At 30.6% G+C, this 20731-nt stretch overlaps 1 protein-coding gene across 3 annotated transcripts; it reads right to left on the bottom strand.

Annotated features, from left to right (window-relative positions):
- Nucleotides 1-1023: 1023 nt before the first annotated feature.
- Nucleotides 1024-6770, bottom strand: LOC145949196 (uncharacterized). Of its 3 annotated transcripts, none has more exons than XM_083072535.1 (7): nt 6217-6770; nt 5999-6132; nt 4873-5660; nt 4077-4152; nt 2680-2895; nt 2366-2489; nt 1024-1283 (listed from the first exon to the last, which is right to left on the bottom strand). In XM_083072535.1, exons 4-7 carry the CDS (start codon nt 4149-4151, stop codon nt 1240-1242), a joined length of 459 nt encoding a protein of 152 aa, XP_082928661.1. In that variant the 5' UTR covers nt 4152; nt 4873-5660; nt 5999-6132; nt 6217-6770; the 3' UTR covers nt 1024-1239. The 3 variants fall into 3 exon arrangements, with proteins under 3 accessions (XP_082928661.1, XP_082928659.1, XP_082928660.1); XM_083072533.1 differs by having other exon boundaries at nt 4077-4160; nt 6217-6769; XM_083072534.1 differs by lacking the exon at nt 4077-4152 and having other exon boundaries at nt 6217-6769.
- Between the last annotated feature and the right edge of the window lie 13961 nt (nt 6771-20731).

Genomic DNA, 20731 nt, shown 5'->3' with positions numbered 1-20731 from the left:
GAGTTGGTTTAGTTAGGTCCACTAAATGATGGTAAGACCTAGCTAAATCAATTACTTGGAAAAAAAATAGAGTAAAACAAGCCCAATATGTAAAATTTAGCCTAGGCCCAACTTTGGCCTAATTACTAGTTACACCTACACACCTTACTATTTGACACCCCAATTCTACTACTGAAAATATAAAAATCAATGACCCTTAATACAAGATCAAATGGAGCAAAAGTCTCCAGGTAACATACCCTAAATTCTCTAAAGAGTATCCTATAATAAAATAAAGGAAGTGCCTCACAAATACAAAGGCAAAAAAAACCTATACAAGAACTACTATGTACAAAAGAGCTAGGCCACTTCTCAAGATGTGATGGCCCACATGAAGAGTAGCTTGGGCTTAGAAAGCCCACTAACCTCCAAGCTAGCCAATATTTCTTGTATACTCCTAACCATAGCTCGAGTAATTGGACCCTTGGCCTATGGTCTTCCATCATATCTCCTAGCCTACTAGGCTAAACATTTAATCTTGCTTGCAATACTGTGATTATATGCTGACCCCAATAATTTTTGCACATGATGAGAATCAAATTTGAATTCTTTGTAACACCTTTCTATCCCTAAGCATAATAAATAAAGATTTTTCTTTTTGAAGAACAAATAAATTAAAAACATTTAATAAAAACAAATTAGAATTAGTTCATTTAGTAAAAGGGTTCACAAATACATCATGATAAAATCTCTTCAATTAAAACATAATTAAATTTCCAAAACTAATCGAAATAAGGCAAAAGCTATTTGTTTACACAAACTCCAACAAATATAAAATCACCATAAAATAAAATTCATTGCAGCTATAAATGCAACATAATAAGCTCTATGTCTTGATGTCATATTATCATAGCAAGGACCCAAAGTAATCATAGAAAGCCCTAAGTTTCGCCTTATCAAATTCCTCCTCTTGTACTTAATCTAACCCTACAAGTGGTAATTGTGACACCCTCTACCCTGCATATCATAATACAAATAATAAAATTTGGAATACCACAGTCTTTCTTTTTTAAAATACCAAACATGTTCAGATAGAGAGCACCACATTCATAATTTAAACAAATAACATAATTAGTGGTAATTAAAAAAGAAATAAGGTTAAAGGTTTTGAAAATAATTTAACAGAAACAACATCCTAATTTAATTCTATCTACACCCCGATGTCACATGTCTTATCAGAGAAAATCCCAACATAGAAGATTAAGCTTCATCATCAACATCCTCAGCCTCATGCTGATAATCACCTGTATGACAGTCAAAGAAAATAACATAAGAGAAAAGGGAGTAAGAAACATCTCACTCTGGCTCACAGTGTAGAAATTTACGCCGAATAGCCAAACACAAACAAAACAAGTATAACATAGATAAATTAATAATAACATCACATCTCACTCATCCAAGACATATCAATTTTTCATATAACATTAAAATGCACATGTATGGACACGGACTACATTTTATCATGCATGTGGCGCCAGTAACATATCACATGGCATATTACCGCTAGCAATACACGAAGAGTAGTCTAGGAGTACATGTCGGGTACCCTCTACACACTCTCACTAGAAGGACATACTACTAGGGTCTCATCAAGATAGCTAAGTCGCGCAAGATACATCCCATGCACACAATGGGCGAGACTGTGACTTACAAATTGAGCTATCCCCAAGGACTCACTACTACAAAAGGCACATTTTACATCGGTTGTTTTAGGCATTTTACATCGGTTTTGAAAACGATGTAGATTCAAGCGATGTAAAAAGTGCAAGACATTTTACATCGGTTTCCAAAACCGATGTAAAAAGTATCATTTCTACATCGGTTATTGACATAACTGATGTAAAATATGACATATTTTACATCGGTTCTGGGTGGAACCGATGTAAAATATATCATATATTTTACATCGGTTCCACCCAGAACCGATGTAAAATATGTCATATTTTATAAAATTTCATGTTGCATTATTCTCCCCACATCTCAATGCATTAAACAATTGGGTAACATGGATCAATCAGAATTTAACCAGATCTAATTTTTCCTATCTAGCTAAGATGGATCCATGTGAGGGTGGGGGGGGGGGGGAAGATATATTGCTATTGCAAAATAGTTAGTCCTGTTTAACAGAAAAAAGTGAAATTATATCCCTATGGGGAGAACTCTTGGGTAACAGATGCAAAGATAAAAGTAGAAAATTTAAATACTGCCTATAACAGAAGGACAAACGAGAATTAGATGCTAGGAAAAAAAAGATAAATTATACCCCATTCACACCTTCAACAAGAAAAACATAGAAGAAATCAGAATTTGTTTCCAAAGTACATACTTGGATATCGTTTAAGCTCTCGTTGGACAAGGTCGTAAGGGAAAGGACAAAGTTGTTCCACTCTACATATTGCAACGTCCTTTGCATCAACCTTTCTTCGTTGATCATCAAGTTCATAGTAAATCTGCAAGTGGTAGTTGAATTTTATATTCATATACAGCAATTTAGAAAACAATGGATATATACTAGTCTGATGTAATTGAAGAACCACTTAAATTCATATATACGGAATAATAAAATCCACCAGATGTAACAGCATGAAAACTGGTTAATAATAACATGAAGATAGCTGGTTTATAATGAGAACCACATACCTTTCCAGAGCAAAGTACTAAACGTCTAATACCCTCCTCAACATCTGAGTGGAGATTTTGGTCTTTTATGAGGCGCTTAAATCTGGTTCCCTGTTTGTCAAAACCTGGGTGGCCTTGGACATCATCAAACTCAGATAAATTTGATCTGCAAGCCTTGCTACAAAGCAGTTTCTTGGGGGACATTACAATGAGAGGTTTACGGAATTCTCTATGAACCTACAAGATCAAAAGCAGCAGAGTGAGGCAAAATATGAGCATTTGAATTCAATTAGGCAAGTAGAAAACCATGACAAACAACTATGTGAGGATCTATAGAATGAAGTAGTATTTTCATATTAAGGTTCCACTATAAAACAAAAACACACTTAGGTCGAAACATTTTGAATTTCAGGTCCAACTCTTTCCAACACAAAGTGTTTTAAAAGAATCCTCTATTGTCATACTTTGGTTCACATACAGGACAACCAAAAAGGTCTAAGGAACTAGTCATGAATTTGTTAAAACTGAGAACAGAACATAAACTTTTATGAGTATTCAATGCGCTAATTTAACAAGTCTGATTCTCATTCCTTCATTTCCAAACTACACAACAAAATTTTGAGCAAGGTCCTGAACATACAGAAGTGTTGACACTGTCATATTCAATCCAAGAGTTGACATGACAATAAACATCAGTAAATAATTATATTAGTAATTGCAGTAGTAAATAAACTTAACAATATAAAAAACAAAGGTCACAACGCACCTGCTAGCCTAGCCTTGAGCCACTGACAGAACTTTATCAGAACCCTATGCAAAGAGCCAAACAAATAAAGGGAACAACACATTTGGCACACAACCATTTTAGAAATGAAGGAATGCCAAAACTGTAGCAGAGTTGAAACACATGACATATCTTCAATTAAATATATTATATATACAATTTTAATCCATGCATATTTCCCAGTCATCACAGGAAATTCAACTTCCACCCAAAACATAATCAGTAAACCACACTGACTTTTATGTTTCACAGAGGTGGTTAATGAAAATAAAAACCATTATGTTGCAGTGCAGAGCAGCCATTATACAAGTTAAATAAAAACCATTATACAAGTTAAATAAAAACCATTATGTTGCAGTGCAGAGCAGCCAACCCCAAAATCATTATAGTGGATAACACATGGTGGGATGACATATATTTTAAAGATTATAAACACAAGTTAAATATAAATGGTCAAAAATAAAATAAGTAAAATTAAAGACATTTATAATTAATGGTCAAAAGCCCATCTGATGATATTACTCATGATCAGAGAAAATATACAGTTTAGTATATTTTACACACACACAAAGGTATACTAAACAAACACAACAAATACGTTTTATTGTATCAAGGAATATGAACAATGTGATACCTCCGGTTCGTGACATTTGACTCTTGCCGACCATAAGAGACAAAAGCTTATTACGCCCAAAAAGCAATTCACCATGCTTGACCCCTTTAAAATAAATACACATCAGAATTTTCTAAAGTGGACAAAAAAATGGCAAGTGCAAGCTTTATTTCTTTTAAAATCATCTTACCAACAAAATAACCCACACTGTATAGACTTGCAATATGTTTGAAATCTGAATAAGATACTACAACATTAAGGCATTAACTCTAAATCCATTAATAATTGAAAAATGAAGGGCATATTCCATCTACATATCAAAGAAAATGAAGGGCATGCCAGAATAGAACAATAGATAGTTTCATCTAGATTTCAGATTTATTTTAATGAGTCAACTACTGCTAAGAATTGGAGAACTCTATATACCTGTCACAAATGATTTTCTATATTGAATCGTTAAATACAACGAACTAGATTTCAAGAATTATGTGAGGAGTTTTTTGCAAGTGTAAAATTCCTTCTTAAATTCAGTCGACTATGCAATTCATTAAAGAATTGAACAGCGATAATTTTCTTTTATAGGTGATTAGACTTCTAAAATACATCAAAGACAGATTAGGCAGCTTACTGTTCCAGATTAGTAATACATGAATACACAATGTTGTTCAGAATCTGCTACTAAATGCACACATACAAAGTACAAATACACGTGGTAGAATTGAATTTGGAATTAAAATAGAGACGGGTATTGTATGAAATGATAGTGATGTTAGTGTTACATAAAAGAGGAGGGAGAAAAAGTGTTAGAGATGAGGACCTGAAGTTGAGTTTGAAGTCTGGTTCCACTGAAGTCGGAAAGAGAGGAAGCTAAGGGAGAGAAAGAAAGTTGGTTCTGTTGGAGTGCAACCACCCTTGCCATGATGATTCTTTCCACAGTGTGTGTGGACTTTAGTCCAATGAAAATGGTATGGGACAGAAATTTGAAGTGTTTTTCTTTCTTTCCCTCACCCAATTAACTAACTCCCCACCTCTTCTTTGCTTATGATAAGACAATGACCCACCTCCATCTCCATCCACAGCCTCACAATTCATCCACAAACTGTTTGAAAGAATATATTCTGCATAAATATAAATGGAGTGTACTAAATCTCTAAATCTTAATATTAGTTCAATCTATTTGTTGAGTGAAGAAACAAAACAGGCTTAATCAAGATCTCTAGCCGCAAGTAAATCCTCCGAACAGTTTCCTAAATTTTCCCCAACAACATTCGTGGTAGTTGTTTCCTTGGCTGCCTGCTCGTGAAAGAAAAGATAAGCTTCTGAATTTGAACTTTAAATCACAAAAGAAAGTGAAAAAATTAAGTGATAACTTCATCTAGCTTAAGACTGTTGTTCCCATTTATCAAGTCAATTATTCTCCCTGGAGTCCCAACCACCACGTCCACACCACGTGAAAGTGCACTCTGCTGGGTAACATAAGAAACACCCTCGTAGACACAAACAGTGTTGAGATAAGGCGCAGATTCCTTTATCTCCTTCTCCACTTGCTTGGCCAACTCCCTTGTAGGCGCAAGCACCAAAGCTCTCGGAAGCTTACTAGACCGCCTGCAACAAAGAATCAAATGCATGACCATCAGCATGATATGTAATCATGTGTATGTCCGGAGTCATGTTGGATGATCTAAAATCATGTTAAAATTACCAGCTAGTGAAATTTTAAGTAAACGTCCACATGTTGTAAGGTTTCACGTTGAGAAACTAATTTTTCAAGTCCAAAATTGATTTAACTTTGAGTTGAAACAATTCTAAATAGTTTTTCGAGTTGGATAAATAATTATTTTACTGCTAACTTGGTTTTAGAATAAAAAATCGAAACACTTAAAAATCAATTGGTGTTATATATACATAAAGCAAAGTGCAGAACATGAAGGATGATTGATTACCTGTGAGAAGGTGCAAGTTCATCTTCAGTGAGGCCTTTAATAATTGGAATCCCGAACGCCAATGTTTTACCGGTGCTGGTCTTGGCTCGAGCAATGATATCTCTGCCTTCAAGTGCAGGTACTAACACAGCTCTCTAATGATGCATAAAGAAGGAAATGAAGGTAAACATCGGTAGCGTAATGTAACCCTAACAAGTAAGAAAAAAAAGAAAAGGAACCTGAATAGGGAAAAGGTGCGTAATCCCTCGGGTGCGGAGGGTTTTGACAAGGTGCGTGGGCAAGTGGAGCTTGGAAATGTCGAGTTTGTCGGGCTTGGCAGTTTCGGAATGGGAATTTTGGTCGAAGTCGTGGTCGTTTGGGTCGAAGCCTTGGCTTAGTCCTTTGAAGGCTTCTTCACTAAGGAGGGAGGAATTGGGCGTGGCGACGACGGAAGGGACGAAGGTGGGGGTGGGCCTGAGGCCCGTTTTGAAGGTGGAGTGGCGGTGGGCTCTGACGACGTCATTTCCCTCAAGCCCCTCCACCACCACCACAAGCCCCAAACACGTCTGGAAGAAGCAGATCTAGGTCCTCCTCCTCCTCAATTTGTTCGTCTGCGCCGTCCTCTTCGTCGTCTGGTTGTGGGTTTTCTCGCAGAATCAAAATCAAAAAAACAAAAGGGCTTTGGAGAACGATGGGAAGCAAAGGGTTCAGAGACGACGAAGGCGTTCTTTAGATGTGACGAGCGCGAGGGCTTTCTTTGGTGGTGGCATATGCAATCGAGGAAAGCTATTCAGTTCTACATCGGTCTTAAAGTGAACTGATGTAGATATATTTATGTTTTTTTCTTATTTACGACATTGCCACCGTGCTTTCAGTACTACATCGGTCCTCCAACAAACCGATGTAAATACTTAATATTACATCGTTTTCTTTTAAAACCGATGTAAAATACCACCGCAATTTATTTTTACATCAGTTATACTAAAACCGATGTAAAATTGGCGATGTTGATGAATCCTTTTCTAGTAGTGACTAATCCCCAAGCTTTTACACAAGGGGGCCTTCCCTAGCAGTGTATTCCATATCGTACCCTTAAAAACCTTTATGCAAATGATGCATGTCAATCAGGACTCTATGCATTCTCATATCACATTATCATGTCTCATCATCATGTCACATCATCATGTCATATCGTCATATCACATCATCATATCACATCATCATATCACATCATCATATCACATCATATTCACATAATCTCCATAGAGCACTTTAATTCATATCAAAACTTTTCTATTTACGAAAGTAGACACATATTCGTACACCTCATTCAACAAGGAATACAACAGAACAATCAGAAAGCAAACACATAAAATATTAGAAATTTTCCTGTTCCTCATAGGGTTTCCCGTATGAACCCATAGAGCACTCTAATTCATATCAAAACATTTTTATTCTCAAAATTAATCACATATTCACACAATACATTCAACAAGGAATACAATAGAGCAATCAGAAAATAAAACAGAAAACATTCATATTTTTCCTGTTTCTCATAGGATTCTCTCAAGAACTCACAGAGATCTCAAATCATACAATTATTTACATATAAAAAGAGAAATAGAAAGAAACATATATAATTGGGAAAAACCCCTCATACATGAGCATACAACAAACATAGAATTGGGGGTCAATCCCACTACCCAACATACATTCCCACACCCAGAGCAAGGTTTATCACTCCTCCCTTACCTCGATAAGCAGGAGCTGAAACTAAAGCTAGATCTTGTTGGTCAGTACTTTCTGATAGCAACTACCCTTGCATTGTGTAATTAGTTACATATGTAGTGTCATATACCCTTCATTTAGAACGGATAATATATAATATATGTATTTAACTCATAGATGACTACCCTACATGAAGAAATATTACTTAATATTTGTCTGTTTTTCATCATTTTCAAGCGTCCTTAATCAAGGTTTTAAGTGCACCAACCAAGAAGGAAGAGGATGATGATAATTGGGATCTTCTAGAAGTAGAAGCTCCATATATTTCAATTGCAGGTTCCACTTGCATTTTGTGTAGATTCTTGCATGAAAAATTACTTGGCTTATTCAATGTATATAAATAGACATTATTTTCCAGTGAAAGTCACCTATATTTTCCACCAAAATGAAGTTTACTCATTTATGCAAAAAAGAGAAACTGATTTAGTACTAATAGTAGCATTTGAAATTGATAATACTTTTATGGGTGAGCTTGAGTAATTCACTGCCTTTAGCAAGTAGCTCTTGACTGCAGGCACCCAAAAAATTTTCCCCATTGAAAACTTTCCCACTATCATTGGTACTAGTATTGTTGGTATTAGTATTACTGTTGATAGCACATTAAAAATTGATTTTATTAGGTTGAGTTAAGTCTAAGTTCAAATTTTAAAATATATTTAGTTTTGGAAAATAAAATAAGTAGAGTTATCAGAGATGACAAAAACTAATACAGATAAAGGAATAGTAACAAGTGCAAACTCTTTTAGTCAATGTTCTCCTTTTTTTGCAAACTCAGACCTTGACATGCCTGTAGTTCCCACTCCTGTTGCACAAGTTCGTGACAGGCTTCTACAAAATATAGTTGCAGCTTTAGAATATAATTCTGACCAGGCTTCTTCAAAGGAAAAGGCCCAACTAATACCTCTGATCAAGATGTTACAATGACTAAAGCAAACATTGTCTCAATTAAGGTCTCAACAAATACTAGAGGTTCCTCTATTAAGGTTAATATCTCACACATCTTTCCCTCTATTTGTTTGTTTTTCAAGTATAATTTTGTCTGCAATTTGATTTTAACTTTTGATATATCGTTGAAGTTATTGATCCAAGTAAATTTTTAAGTTTTAACTCTTAATTTTATTTTTCTTTCGTAAAACTTCACTTGAAAAAGAACTTTCACTAATAATAGTTTTTCACACACATGTACATTACATTCTCTGATCATGTTTTTTTTAGAGAAAACTAATATATCAAAATGAGAAAATTATGACTTAATGATTAAAGATAAAGAAAAAATAAAAAGATAATGATAAATCGCTAAGATATTATGTTAATAAACCCCTAAGATATTTTGTTATTTTCAATAATATCGTCTAATAGTGCAATTACATTCCATGTAGGCATCTTGATGGAACTAGGAGAGGAGATTGATGTTCCTCCACTTTGCTCCATGCTTAGGACCGAATCTCTTGAGGTAGACCTTGGATCAAAGCTTGAAACTCCTTGAAGAAATCTTCAATGGAGGTGATGCCTTAGAAGGAGGTTCGGTTACTTCCTTTGGATGAAGAAGTTTGTAGAACCTAAGCTAAGGTTTGAAGAACTTTGGAGAGAACTTAGGAGAGAAAGTTCCTCACGGTTTTGGACTCTTGAATTTGAGAGAAAAATCTGAAGATTGATTCTCATTTATGTCAAAAGTGAGTACATGTGTAGGAAAAACAAATATATAGGGGATGGTAGCTTGTAGGAGAAGTTATCCCTAACCATGGTTCATTAAGAACCATGGTAGGATTAACTTAAACTCCTACGGTTTAGCTAGCTTCTAGGAGAAGCTAAACCTTGACCATGGTTCTTTTAGGAACCAAGGTAAGGTTAAGCTAACCTTGCTTGAGTTTAGAAGCTTGTAAGACAAGCTTCAAACTCAAGCAAGAATGCTTGAAAAATTCGGCCAAGGAGAAGGAAGGAAGCTAGGCGGCCCATGGTTCAAATTGCTCCTTGATTTAATTTGAAATTCTTTGATTTGGTTTAGTTAGGTTCATCATATGATGATGAAACCTAGCTAAATCAAATCTGTGAAAAATTAGGAGCAAAATGAGTCCAATATGTAAAATTTTGCCTAGGCCCAACTCTGGCCCAATTTCTAAGCACACTCCCTAGCTTTGCTAAATGTCACCCCCTTTATCCTACTGAAAAAATAAAGAATGAGTGTGTCAACTAGGGAGGTTAAATGGAGTTAAACTCTCCAAGTAACCTACCTCAAAATCAATATACAAACACTAGAAAAAGCTAGTAAAGTGCCTCACAAATACAAAGGCAAAAATAACCTATACACAAGACTATGTATAAACTGTACAATATAAACAAATAGAACTAAGGCTTTCTCTTCATGATAGAGCATTCCAAGTGAAGATTATCTTGGGCCTGACAAGCCCATTAGTCTTCTCTAGATCCAGCTCTTCCTGTATCCTCCTAGCCATAGCTCTGGTCACTGGGCCCTTGGCCCATGGTCTATCACATCTGCTTCTAAATGAACAACTATTTAGCTCTTGGTATTCTAACATGATGTAATAAAATGACTGATTTAGAGTGCTTAATGTATTGTCAACCAGTGTTGTCGTGTTGGACATCATTGTTGCCATATCCTACATGGATCAGCTTATTGTTAACATGCATTAAAGAATTGTATCATGTATCCTAATTGTTGCATTAGTTTTATAGTAGGAATAGTATATCTATTAGGATTTAGTAGAATGGGAAGGGAAAATCAGTTACTGGCACTACGTCAGTTAGTTAGAAGGGATGGATTTGATAATAAGGGAAAATAAGGGAGAATACGAGAAGGGAATAGGAATGGCAAATATATCCGTACCCACGAGTAATACCTGAAACCATCTCGACTTTGACGGGGAATACCCGATTTGACCGGGTACGGGTACAGGTACGGGTAAAACCCGATATATTAAATCGGGTACGGGTACGAGTTTGTACTTACCCGTCCCGTACCCGTACCCGTACCCGTCTCCGTTCTTATTTTTAATTTAATACTCACTTTCAATTTAATTATATTAAAGAATTTTAATATTTTTTATGTGTGATTATTTATTATAATATCACATAGAGAAATAACCTAATTATAATTATAATATAATTAAAAAAATAATTTAAAAATATTATATTTTTTAAAAAAATAAAAAATAAAAGATTTGACGGGTACGGGTACGGGTATACTCGATACTCGATGGGGACGGGGATGGAGATAAAAATCACATACCCGACGGGTACGGGTACGGGGACGGGGATGGATTTGGCTCGTGGGTGGGGACGGGTATCATGGAACCCGTACCCGCCCCGCCCCGTTGCCATCCCTAGAAGGGAAATCCTTCGAGGAGGTTTCTTTTTCCTATTCTTAGTTGATCACTAGAATTGTACATTTTCTTTGTTCTTATCAAATTTCTATTTCTTTGTTTTTAATTATTAATAATTTTTGTCTCCTAGAATGCCTATAAAACCAATAATATGCAACAATAGTATCAAACTCATCATTTTCCTAGTGTAGCAACAATATGCCTCTATATTTTCTTAGGAAGTCTCGAAAGTACCTAGAGTTAAATTTAAATTCTTTTGTTAATTGATTTATTGTAATTTTTTAAGAATACTTTTAATCATCTAGTGAACACATAAGCTTTATTGATTGTAACTTTTTAATTGATTTCGCTTCACCATCAAAAACCTTTAATAATTTAGTAAACACTACAGTGGAATTGATAATAAGTGAAAATAGAACAACCCTTTCCTCTTTTTTAATTATTTTTTACATGTTTTATTTGTTTGATTAGTTTGTTATCTAATTGGATTTTGAACAGGCCACTTAACCAATGCATTATGTTTATTACTATAGAGTGCTCCACAACCATTATGGAGAGTCATAATGAGTCGTGTAATATGACTTTGCAGTACAGAAGGGAATGTGGCAGGAACAATTAATCTGCAGGATTTTTTTACTGATGTGTGTCTGGTGCTTTGATTTAGGGAATTGTGTACCACAAACATATGGTTTTGATTGGCAGTGTGGTATCAATATCATTCTTGTAAATTCAATTACACATTTGGATAAGCTTTTTTTATTTATCAAATCTGGCACTAATTTCTCTATCACATTTGGATTTCCATTTCATTTTTATGGTTATGTTGCTGCTAGGTGTCATCAATAACTACAAAAAAAATTGAATTTAGCGACCACCAAAATCGGTCGCTAAATTGCTAAAATCGGTCGCTATTTGCCTTAGCGACCGAATTAGCGATCAAATTTAAGTAGTCGCAAAAACCCTAGTCGCAAAGTTATATAGCGACCAAAAAAATTTCGGTCGCTATTTAGCGACCGAAAATTTTGGTCGCAAAAGGGTTGCAATAATTTTGGTCGCTGATGTGTATGGGGACCAAATTAGTGACCGAATAAATCGGTCGCTAAAGATTTATTTTTTATTTTATTAAATTTTATAGACATTGCAAATTCGGTCGCTATGAAATACTCATATTTGGCCTCTCAAGGATTCTATTTCACAATACTTCACTTTTCAGCATGTTTTGTCCTTAATTACACAATTTTTGAGAAACTTCCCAGAAGGTCACCCATCCCTATATTACTCTAAGTCAAGCACGCTTAACTGTGGAGTTCTTATGAGATAAGCTACAGAAAGGCATATGCATATTGTTAGTATAGGTAGTACAAATTAATTCATTTAAGTCATCCTCAAATATACAATCTCATACTTATACTATCTTTGGATCCCTCTCATTTCGGTGTATCCGAACCGTTATAAAAATACAATAATATATTTAATAATTATATTACCAATAATAATTATATTATATTTAATTAATCTTTATTTATATATATTTACTTTTATAATTAACAATCTACTTATTTCTATTTAAAATTAATATTATGATACAATTTAAATTATCTATTATAAATTTAAAATTTTAAATAATAATTTTTATATTTTAAAATGAGAAGGGTTATAATAACACTGGTATAACTTTTACTAAGTATTACATTATTCAATAACTTTATATTAAATGTGAATTTTGTAAATCCAACCGTTAAATTGAAAGTTCATATCACTTTATATGTTTATATCAAGTTTTGTAAAATTGAACAACAACTTGAAGGTAATCAAAGTGCTCATATTTTAATATATTTTGAAATGTATATGTTACGTCAATTTTATTTTACAAAAATGAAGTATCAAATCATCTTGAATTCATATAAAATTTTGTATTTCAATCTAACGGTTGAATTTATAAAATTCAAATTTAATATAAAGTTATTGAGCGATGTAATACTTAATAAAAGTTACACCTGTGTTATTATAACACTTCTCTTTTAAAATATTATTTTTATAAATTAAATTTTAACATTTTAAATAAATTATTAATTAACTTAATATATTTATTCATCTTAAATCTAAGATATAAAATTCAAAAAATGTATTTATCCTTGTTTTATTTTCTAATTATCAACCATTAATAAAATATTAATTTAAAATCTTATTAAGTTATATCATAATATTTTCATATCAAGTTTAAAACCATATATTAGTTATAAAATATGTTAATTTGCATTAAAATTTTATTTCAACATGAAACTTTAAAATAAATGTGCGAATAAAAAAAAACTCTGTTAAAACAGTCACGTATTCTATTTGATAGAGAAAAAAGCAAGGAAACGCATTGTGATGTATTAAAAACTGATAAAAAAGAACCAGAGGGTGGTTTGCCCAATTAGTTAAGGGGGAAGACTTAAGATTTTCTCCACGTAAGTATGTGTATGGATTCGAGCTCTACTGTCAGCAATTTTAGCCTTTTTAAACAAAGCAGGTGTAATTGTAATAAAAAGGAGGTGTATATATCATAAGTTAAATACTATGAACATCTATGAGTAAATTAAAATCAAAGGATAATAATTTTTTAAAATACTAAAAAATATTTCATTTTATAATTGTTTCACAAATTCTTACTAATTTTTGTATAAGTCAATTGCTTTTAAACAATGAAACTAGCACGATTATATCAATTGAATTGAATGATTAAGCCTAACTTTTAAAATAACAATTGAAATAAAATAAGATTCATGAAAATAATTTCAAAATATATTAAGTAAATAATTTTTATATATAATAAAATTAAAGACAAGGATTAAAATAATCAATGGAGTTAATGTAATATTCATTTATAAATATTTAAATAAATTATAAGTAGCAAGGTATTATTTAATTGATGTTTAAAATAAAATATTTTATAATATCTAAATGAATTTATTTTTAAGATATACTATTATATACATATTTATTTAATATAATTTTAAAATATATATGTATAATTAGATATATTTTAAATAAATATTTCTATATTAAAAATTAATTTATCATTGAACAAAATAAAAATATTTCAAAATATGGTTGTTGTTGAATTAGTTTCTCATGGTGGGATCATATTCATATATAATAATAGAATCACGTCTCCTCAAAGAAGCGATATCTACTCCAAAGTACTACAAGCATAATCGAAGATAGATGGTATAACGTATTTTAAGTAATTGATCTCATGTGTTATTGGTGTATATTTTTATATATATAATTTATTTTATAATTTTTATTTATTAAACTAATGGAACATTAATTATATTTTATCAATTTTAGATTTGTTTGATAAATTTTTATTAATCCTTATATAAGCCAATTATTTTTAATTTAATGGAACTAACGTGTTTATATCAATTGAACTAGATGTTTAAGTCAATTTTAAAAATAATAATGAAAATAAAATAAGATTTATGAAAAGAAGTTTATTTATCTTAACAAAATTGGAAAGCACAATAAATTATGTATTTTCATATTATCTAATAATGTAATAAAATATTAAGCATGGTAAAAGAGAAATAAATTTCTCAAGAGAAAAATAAATAAATTTTCAAGATAAATTATTATTTAAATTAGTCTATTTTTTTTTAAAAAAGATTCAATTAAAAAGATTATTATTTAATTTTCATTTATAGCATTATGTTTCTCATTTTTTAATACATCATGATGTATTAGTTATCTATTTTAAATTATATAATTTGTTTTATTTTAAAAATCAAATTAATTTTATTGGGAGGGTATTGATTTTTATTTCTTATCAATAATATTTTTATCATTACAAAAATAATATTTTATTTTTTATATTTTTTTCATTTAAAAGAAATATATTTCTAAATTTTTTAAAAAATTTATATTTAGCGACCGATTTTAATTTGGTCGCTAAAATTATTATAAACAATAATATTTTTATTTTTTTAACGACCGATTTTAATTTGGTCGCTAAAATTATTATAAAATAATAATATTTTTTTTATTTTTTTACCGCCGATTTTAATTTGAACGCTAAAATTATTATAAATAATAATATTTTATTTTTTTAGCGACCGATTTTAATTTGGTCGCTAAAATTATTATAAATAATAATTATTTTTTTATTTTTTTAGCGACCGATTTTAATTTAGTCGCTAAAATTATTATAAAAATAATTATTTATTTATTTTTTTAGCGACCGATTTTAATTTGATCGCTAAAATTATTATAAATAATAAATATTTTTTTATTTTTTTAGCGACCGATTTTAATTTAGTCGCTAAAATTATTATAAATAATAATATTTTATTTTTTAGCGACTGATTTTAATTTAGTCGCTAAAATTTTTATAAATAATAATATTTTTTATTTTTTTAGTGTCCGATTTTAATTTGGTCGCTAAAATTATTATAAATAATAATTTTTTTTATTTTTTTAGCGACCGAAACCATTCCGTCGCTATTTTAATCAATAATTATTATTTTAGCGACCGATTAGCGACCAATTTTCGCCACTAAAAAATTTGGTCGCTAAATAAAATTTGCAACCAAATCAAATCAAATTCGGTTGCTAATTATGTCGTTATTAGCGACGGAAAAAATCGGTCGCTAATTTCAGTGGCTAAATTGACTTTTTTTGTAGTGAATATTTATTCGTTTCATTCAAATTTATATATAAACATGTATATTATAATTTGTTTATGTGAGTTTTGTTATTGTAATTTGGTAGTCAAGTTAATCTTGATGCACAATATTTGTCCATTACATTTATATATGAAAAATATGTTTGAAATATTTATATATGTGTTCATTACAGGTAATAAAAAAGAATCTAAAAACAGGCATATTTTATTTTATAGAAAAAATGCAATCTACATTGGTTTTCTAAAGAACATATGTAAATTTATGCATAAATTTGCATCGGTTTTTGTGAGAATCGATGTAAAAGGGTATAGATTTTCTAAGTTGCTCTATTCTACATCGATTTTAGAACTGATGTAGATGACCTCGCAAAACTGATGTAGAATATGCATCCTGTAGTAGTGCAATGTGGTGACCATGGTACGTACTTGAGCTTGGCATGAAGAGGTCAACGACCTCTCTACCTAATTTGCATCTGGCTTGGATGCCCTATTCCCTACATTGAGTAGTTAGGGATCTCTCTAAAATCCTTGTGCCCAACGTGGCTCTTTTCACGCCTAACACAAGAATTTGGGTTCATTGGTCACAATGCCATGAAGATACATCGTTGCTGCAAATTCTACACTTAACAGAATTGTGAGCTTCACGAAGTAGAGTCTTAAGAACCATCCAACCTTATAAGTTCCTCTATTACATTCAAACATACAGTAAAAACATCATATAGTATAATTCATACAACAATCATAGAGTACCAATTCACTCAAATTCATTTATTTTGAATCAAAATTCCCAAATTTTATAACCCTAGTCCTCAAACACTTCAACTTATCATCAGATCAAATCTATCAAAATTCATGCTTGAAAATACAATAATAAAACAACACTTCAACATTAGATCATACACACACAATAGATATTCAATACGAGGCTCGGGAATTGTCTCACTACTCTTATCCCTCATATGTGCTCATAAATGCGGCTATCTCACTATCTCTTACCTTGAGTGATGATTTTGCACTTCAAGTGCATTCTCCATGGCCTTAGTCGTTACACTGCACTTTATCTAATGGCTTCCTCTAGATTCTTCTTTGCAAGTACTCTTAGAGTTTTAAAAGGATGTGTAAAGAAAATCTAACCCTTGTTTTGATTTTTAAAAGGTTTAAAGTTGGGCTTAGAGTTCATCCAAACTCGCCTTCCTTTCCACACCCATTTATATTTTATTTGATTAATAAAAATATTACTTATATTATAAACTCAATTATTTAATTTAATTAAACTCATAATATTTTTTTTTTATTAAAATAACTTATTTTATTTTATTTTTAAAAAATTTGAAATGTTATATTCTTCACTAAATAAATCATTTTCATAATGTATAAATGTAGTGTACTTAATCACTACGTGAAACTATCAAATTTTTCTATTGTCAATTTGACCAATATTTCCTATCTCTAACTTTTTTGAGTAACTGACATTAAGAGTTGACTATATGTTATTTATGCATAGAAAATTTTACTATTTTATACAAATTAATTATGGCTTCTCAATTTTAATAGTATTTATTGGTTAATGAAGTATCATATTTGTTGCGAAATTTATTTTTTGTTACAAATAAATTATTTTACATGTCAATTTTTTGTTTTGTATTTTTAACATTTTGTATTATAAATGATACTTTTCATTGAACTAAAGTTTAGACTTCAATTGTATCATTGAAACATACTACTTATTTGTATCAAAAATCAGTTTGCCCGTCCTATATATCCATTTTTTTCTCGCTTCCTTTGTGATTTTTCTTTTCCTATATATTGTAATTTGTCTATTGTGATTTGATTTCAACATGTTATATATATATATATATATATATATATATATATATATATATATATATATATATATATATATATATATATATATATATATATATTCAGGAAGACTATAATTCACTACTAGAATTTCTCTTATTACATGCGACTTTTCCTGCAAATTTTTCATAAAAATTCGCAGGAAACGTTGTTCCTGCAAATTTTCTTGCGAAATTTTATCTGTAGGTAATACCTTCGTGGATAATATTTTTTTGCGAATTTTAAAATTCGCAGGAAATTTTCCTGTGAAATTTCTTGTGAAAAAAATTTGCAGGAAAGTTTCTTGCAAAAATAAATTCGCAAGAAAGTTTCCTGCGAAAAAAAATTCGCAGGAAAGTTTCCTGAGAATTTTTTCGCAAGAAATTTTGTAAGAATATTTTTTAGGAAAAAATTAAAGAAATTACTATAAATTCTATCAATAATTTTTCAACTTTCAAATGCTCACAATGAATTCATCCGAAGCATTTGTTTCCATGCCTCCAACATGTGATACATAATCTTTTAAATTCTAAGATTGTAGATTATAAGCCTAACACTCAACCATATAAATCAACTTGTAAGGTAAGTGTTGCCCCAACTTATATACTATTTAATTACTTTATTTTCGATCGATGTGGGACTTGAAATTTTTTTAAAATATTAAACTTATAAATTTAAATATATTTTTTTTATTTTTCCTGCGGATTAAGATTTGCAGGAAAATCCGCAGGAAAAGTTACCTGCAAAATTTTTCTACCATTTAGTAAACATTACTTGCGAATTTATTTTTGCAAGAAAATATGCAAGAAATAAAATAAAATTCTTACTATATTTTCTACAAATTTTTACCATGGAAAAAAATTTCTATGATTATTAAAATTCTAGCAAAATTTGTAAGAAATATCTTTAAATTATTTTTCGCAAATAAATTCGCAAAAAATTTCTGCGAATATTTTTTTATAGGAAAACTCGCAAAAAATTTCTGTGAATATTTTTTTGCAAGAAAATTCGCAAAAAATTTCTGCGAGTATTTTTTTGCAAGAAAATGACACTTTTCTAGCATAGTTTTAAAAACCGGACCGGTCATTGAACCGGTTAAGGTACTGGGTCAGTGGGTCAAAGGTTGAATCAGTGGGTCACTAGCTGAACCGCATGACTCGATTTTTATTTACTTTTATTAAAAAAATTCATATTAAATATATTTAATACTTATAAATTTTAATAAATTCATATCTTATTTTAAATTTCAATTTTTCTATCTTATTTAAAAAAATTATTTTTATTTTGTAAAAAAATACATAAAAAATTACATGTTAAACGGTATATTAATACAAATTAAAAATATAAATAATATGTACATATATAATATGCTTGCAATTAATATCACAAAATAATATATGTAATATTTACATAGATATTATATTATTAAATATATAATTTAAAATTAATAATATACTATAAAAGTTATCTAAGTTGTATATATTGCAAACAAATATATTAGAACAAGTAGTCATTGTTATATTTAATAAGACTCCTTGCTTTTTATTAAGAGATTCAATTTTCATTATTATTTTTGTGGTTTATGGTCTCTTAAAAAAATAAAAAAAATAAAAATAAAAGTGGTTGAACCGGTTTGAGCCACTGGTTCACCGGTTGAACCGAAAATTTGACCGGTTCAATCCGATTTAAAACGGGTCGACTGCATAACCGGTCCAACTTAAGATTCGGACCGGCTGAACCACCGGTTCCCGGTCCAACCGGTCCGTCCGGCCGGTTCGGTCCGGGTTTTAAATCACTGTTTTCTAGTAGTGATTACACCAGTGTAACTTTTACTAAGTATTATATCGCTCAATAACTTTATATTAATTGTTAATTTTGTAAATCCAATCGTTAGATTCAAAATTCATATCACTTTATATGTGTATATCAAATTTTGTTAAAATTGAACAACAACTTGAAAGTAATCAAAGTGTCCATATTTTAGTATATTTTGAAATGAATATATTATGTCAATTTTGTTTTATAAGAATGAAGTATTATCATGGATTAATATGAAATTTTGTATATATGATCTAAGAGTAAAGAATTTTCAATCTAACGGTTGGATTTACAAAATTCATATTTAATATAAAGTTATTGAGCGGTGTAATACTTAGTAAAAGTTACATCAGCGTAATTATAACCCTTCTTTCTTTCTCTCTCTCTCTCTCTCTCTCTCTCTCTATATATATATATATATATATATATATATATATATATATATATATATATATATATTATTTCACAATTATTTGTTCAAACTTGATGTCAATAGTTCTGGTATTTGCCGTAGAAGAACTCTTTGATAATGAAGAAAAAAAACTTGGTTTCAATCCTTTAGGACTTTACTCGGAATGTAAAATAAAATTGATAAATTTTACAATATAAGCTAATACATATATAATACCACTAACATTTCGATCTCGGAGAGTGCTGGAATATGCCTACAGAAAATATGTAGCTACCAACTTTTCACATGTTAAGGAAAAAGAATAAAACTGCGATTGGAAACAACTTAATCATGTTTTTATTCGTAGACTCTTATTACTTTAGTGTTTTAATAAGTCATACATATATGACTATTAAATCTACTAGAATAAATTAAAATTATGATATTCTTACAGGTTTCAAGTAAACTCTAAAAAGACCGAATATTGGATTCTGGTGCCCGAAAACGGCTTACTGTATCCAACGTTAACCTTTAACCAAAAGAACCAAAACTCTTTGGGGGTGTCGATCTGGTAGTAGTTATGATTTTCATTTCTGTTCTCCGTCTTTGATAAACTGCTATATCTTTTGTTGTGATTCTACTGTAGAAAATGGAAGAATATGGTTATTTCATATACGAGTAAATTGTTTGAAAAACTAAATTAAATTTAAAATATATAAATGCTACCTTGAGATGTTGAACAATTTGAATTGTCTGAAACTCTAAAGATGTGGACATGGAAAGTGAGTTTTGTTCCAGGAATGAGCTCAAAGATGCAAACATCACCTATTTTCAAGTTATTGTCCAGTGCAAATGTCTTCCATCCAGTAGAGAGTTCGAGTCTTGTTCTTTTGGCGACTTTCCGT

Source organism: Cajanus cajan, chromosome 4 (assembly GCF_000230855.2).
Source record: "Cajanus cajan strain Asha chromosome 4, NIPB_CcT2T_4, whole genome shotgun sequence".
In the NCBI taxonomy this organism is placed as follows: Eukaryota; Viridiplantae; Streptophyta; class Magnoliopsida; order Fabales; family Fabaceae; genus Cajanus; species Cajanus cajan.
This window is presented reverse-complemented; position numbering and strand designations above follow the sequence as displayed.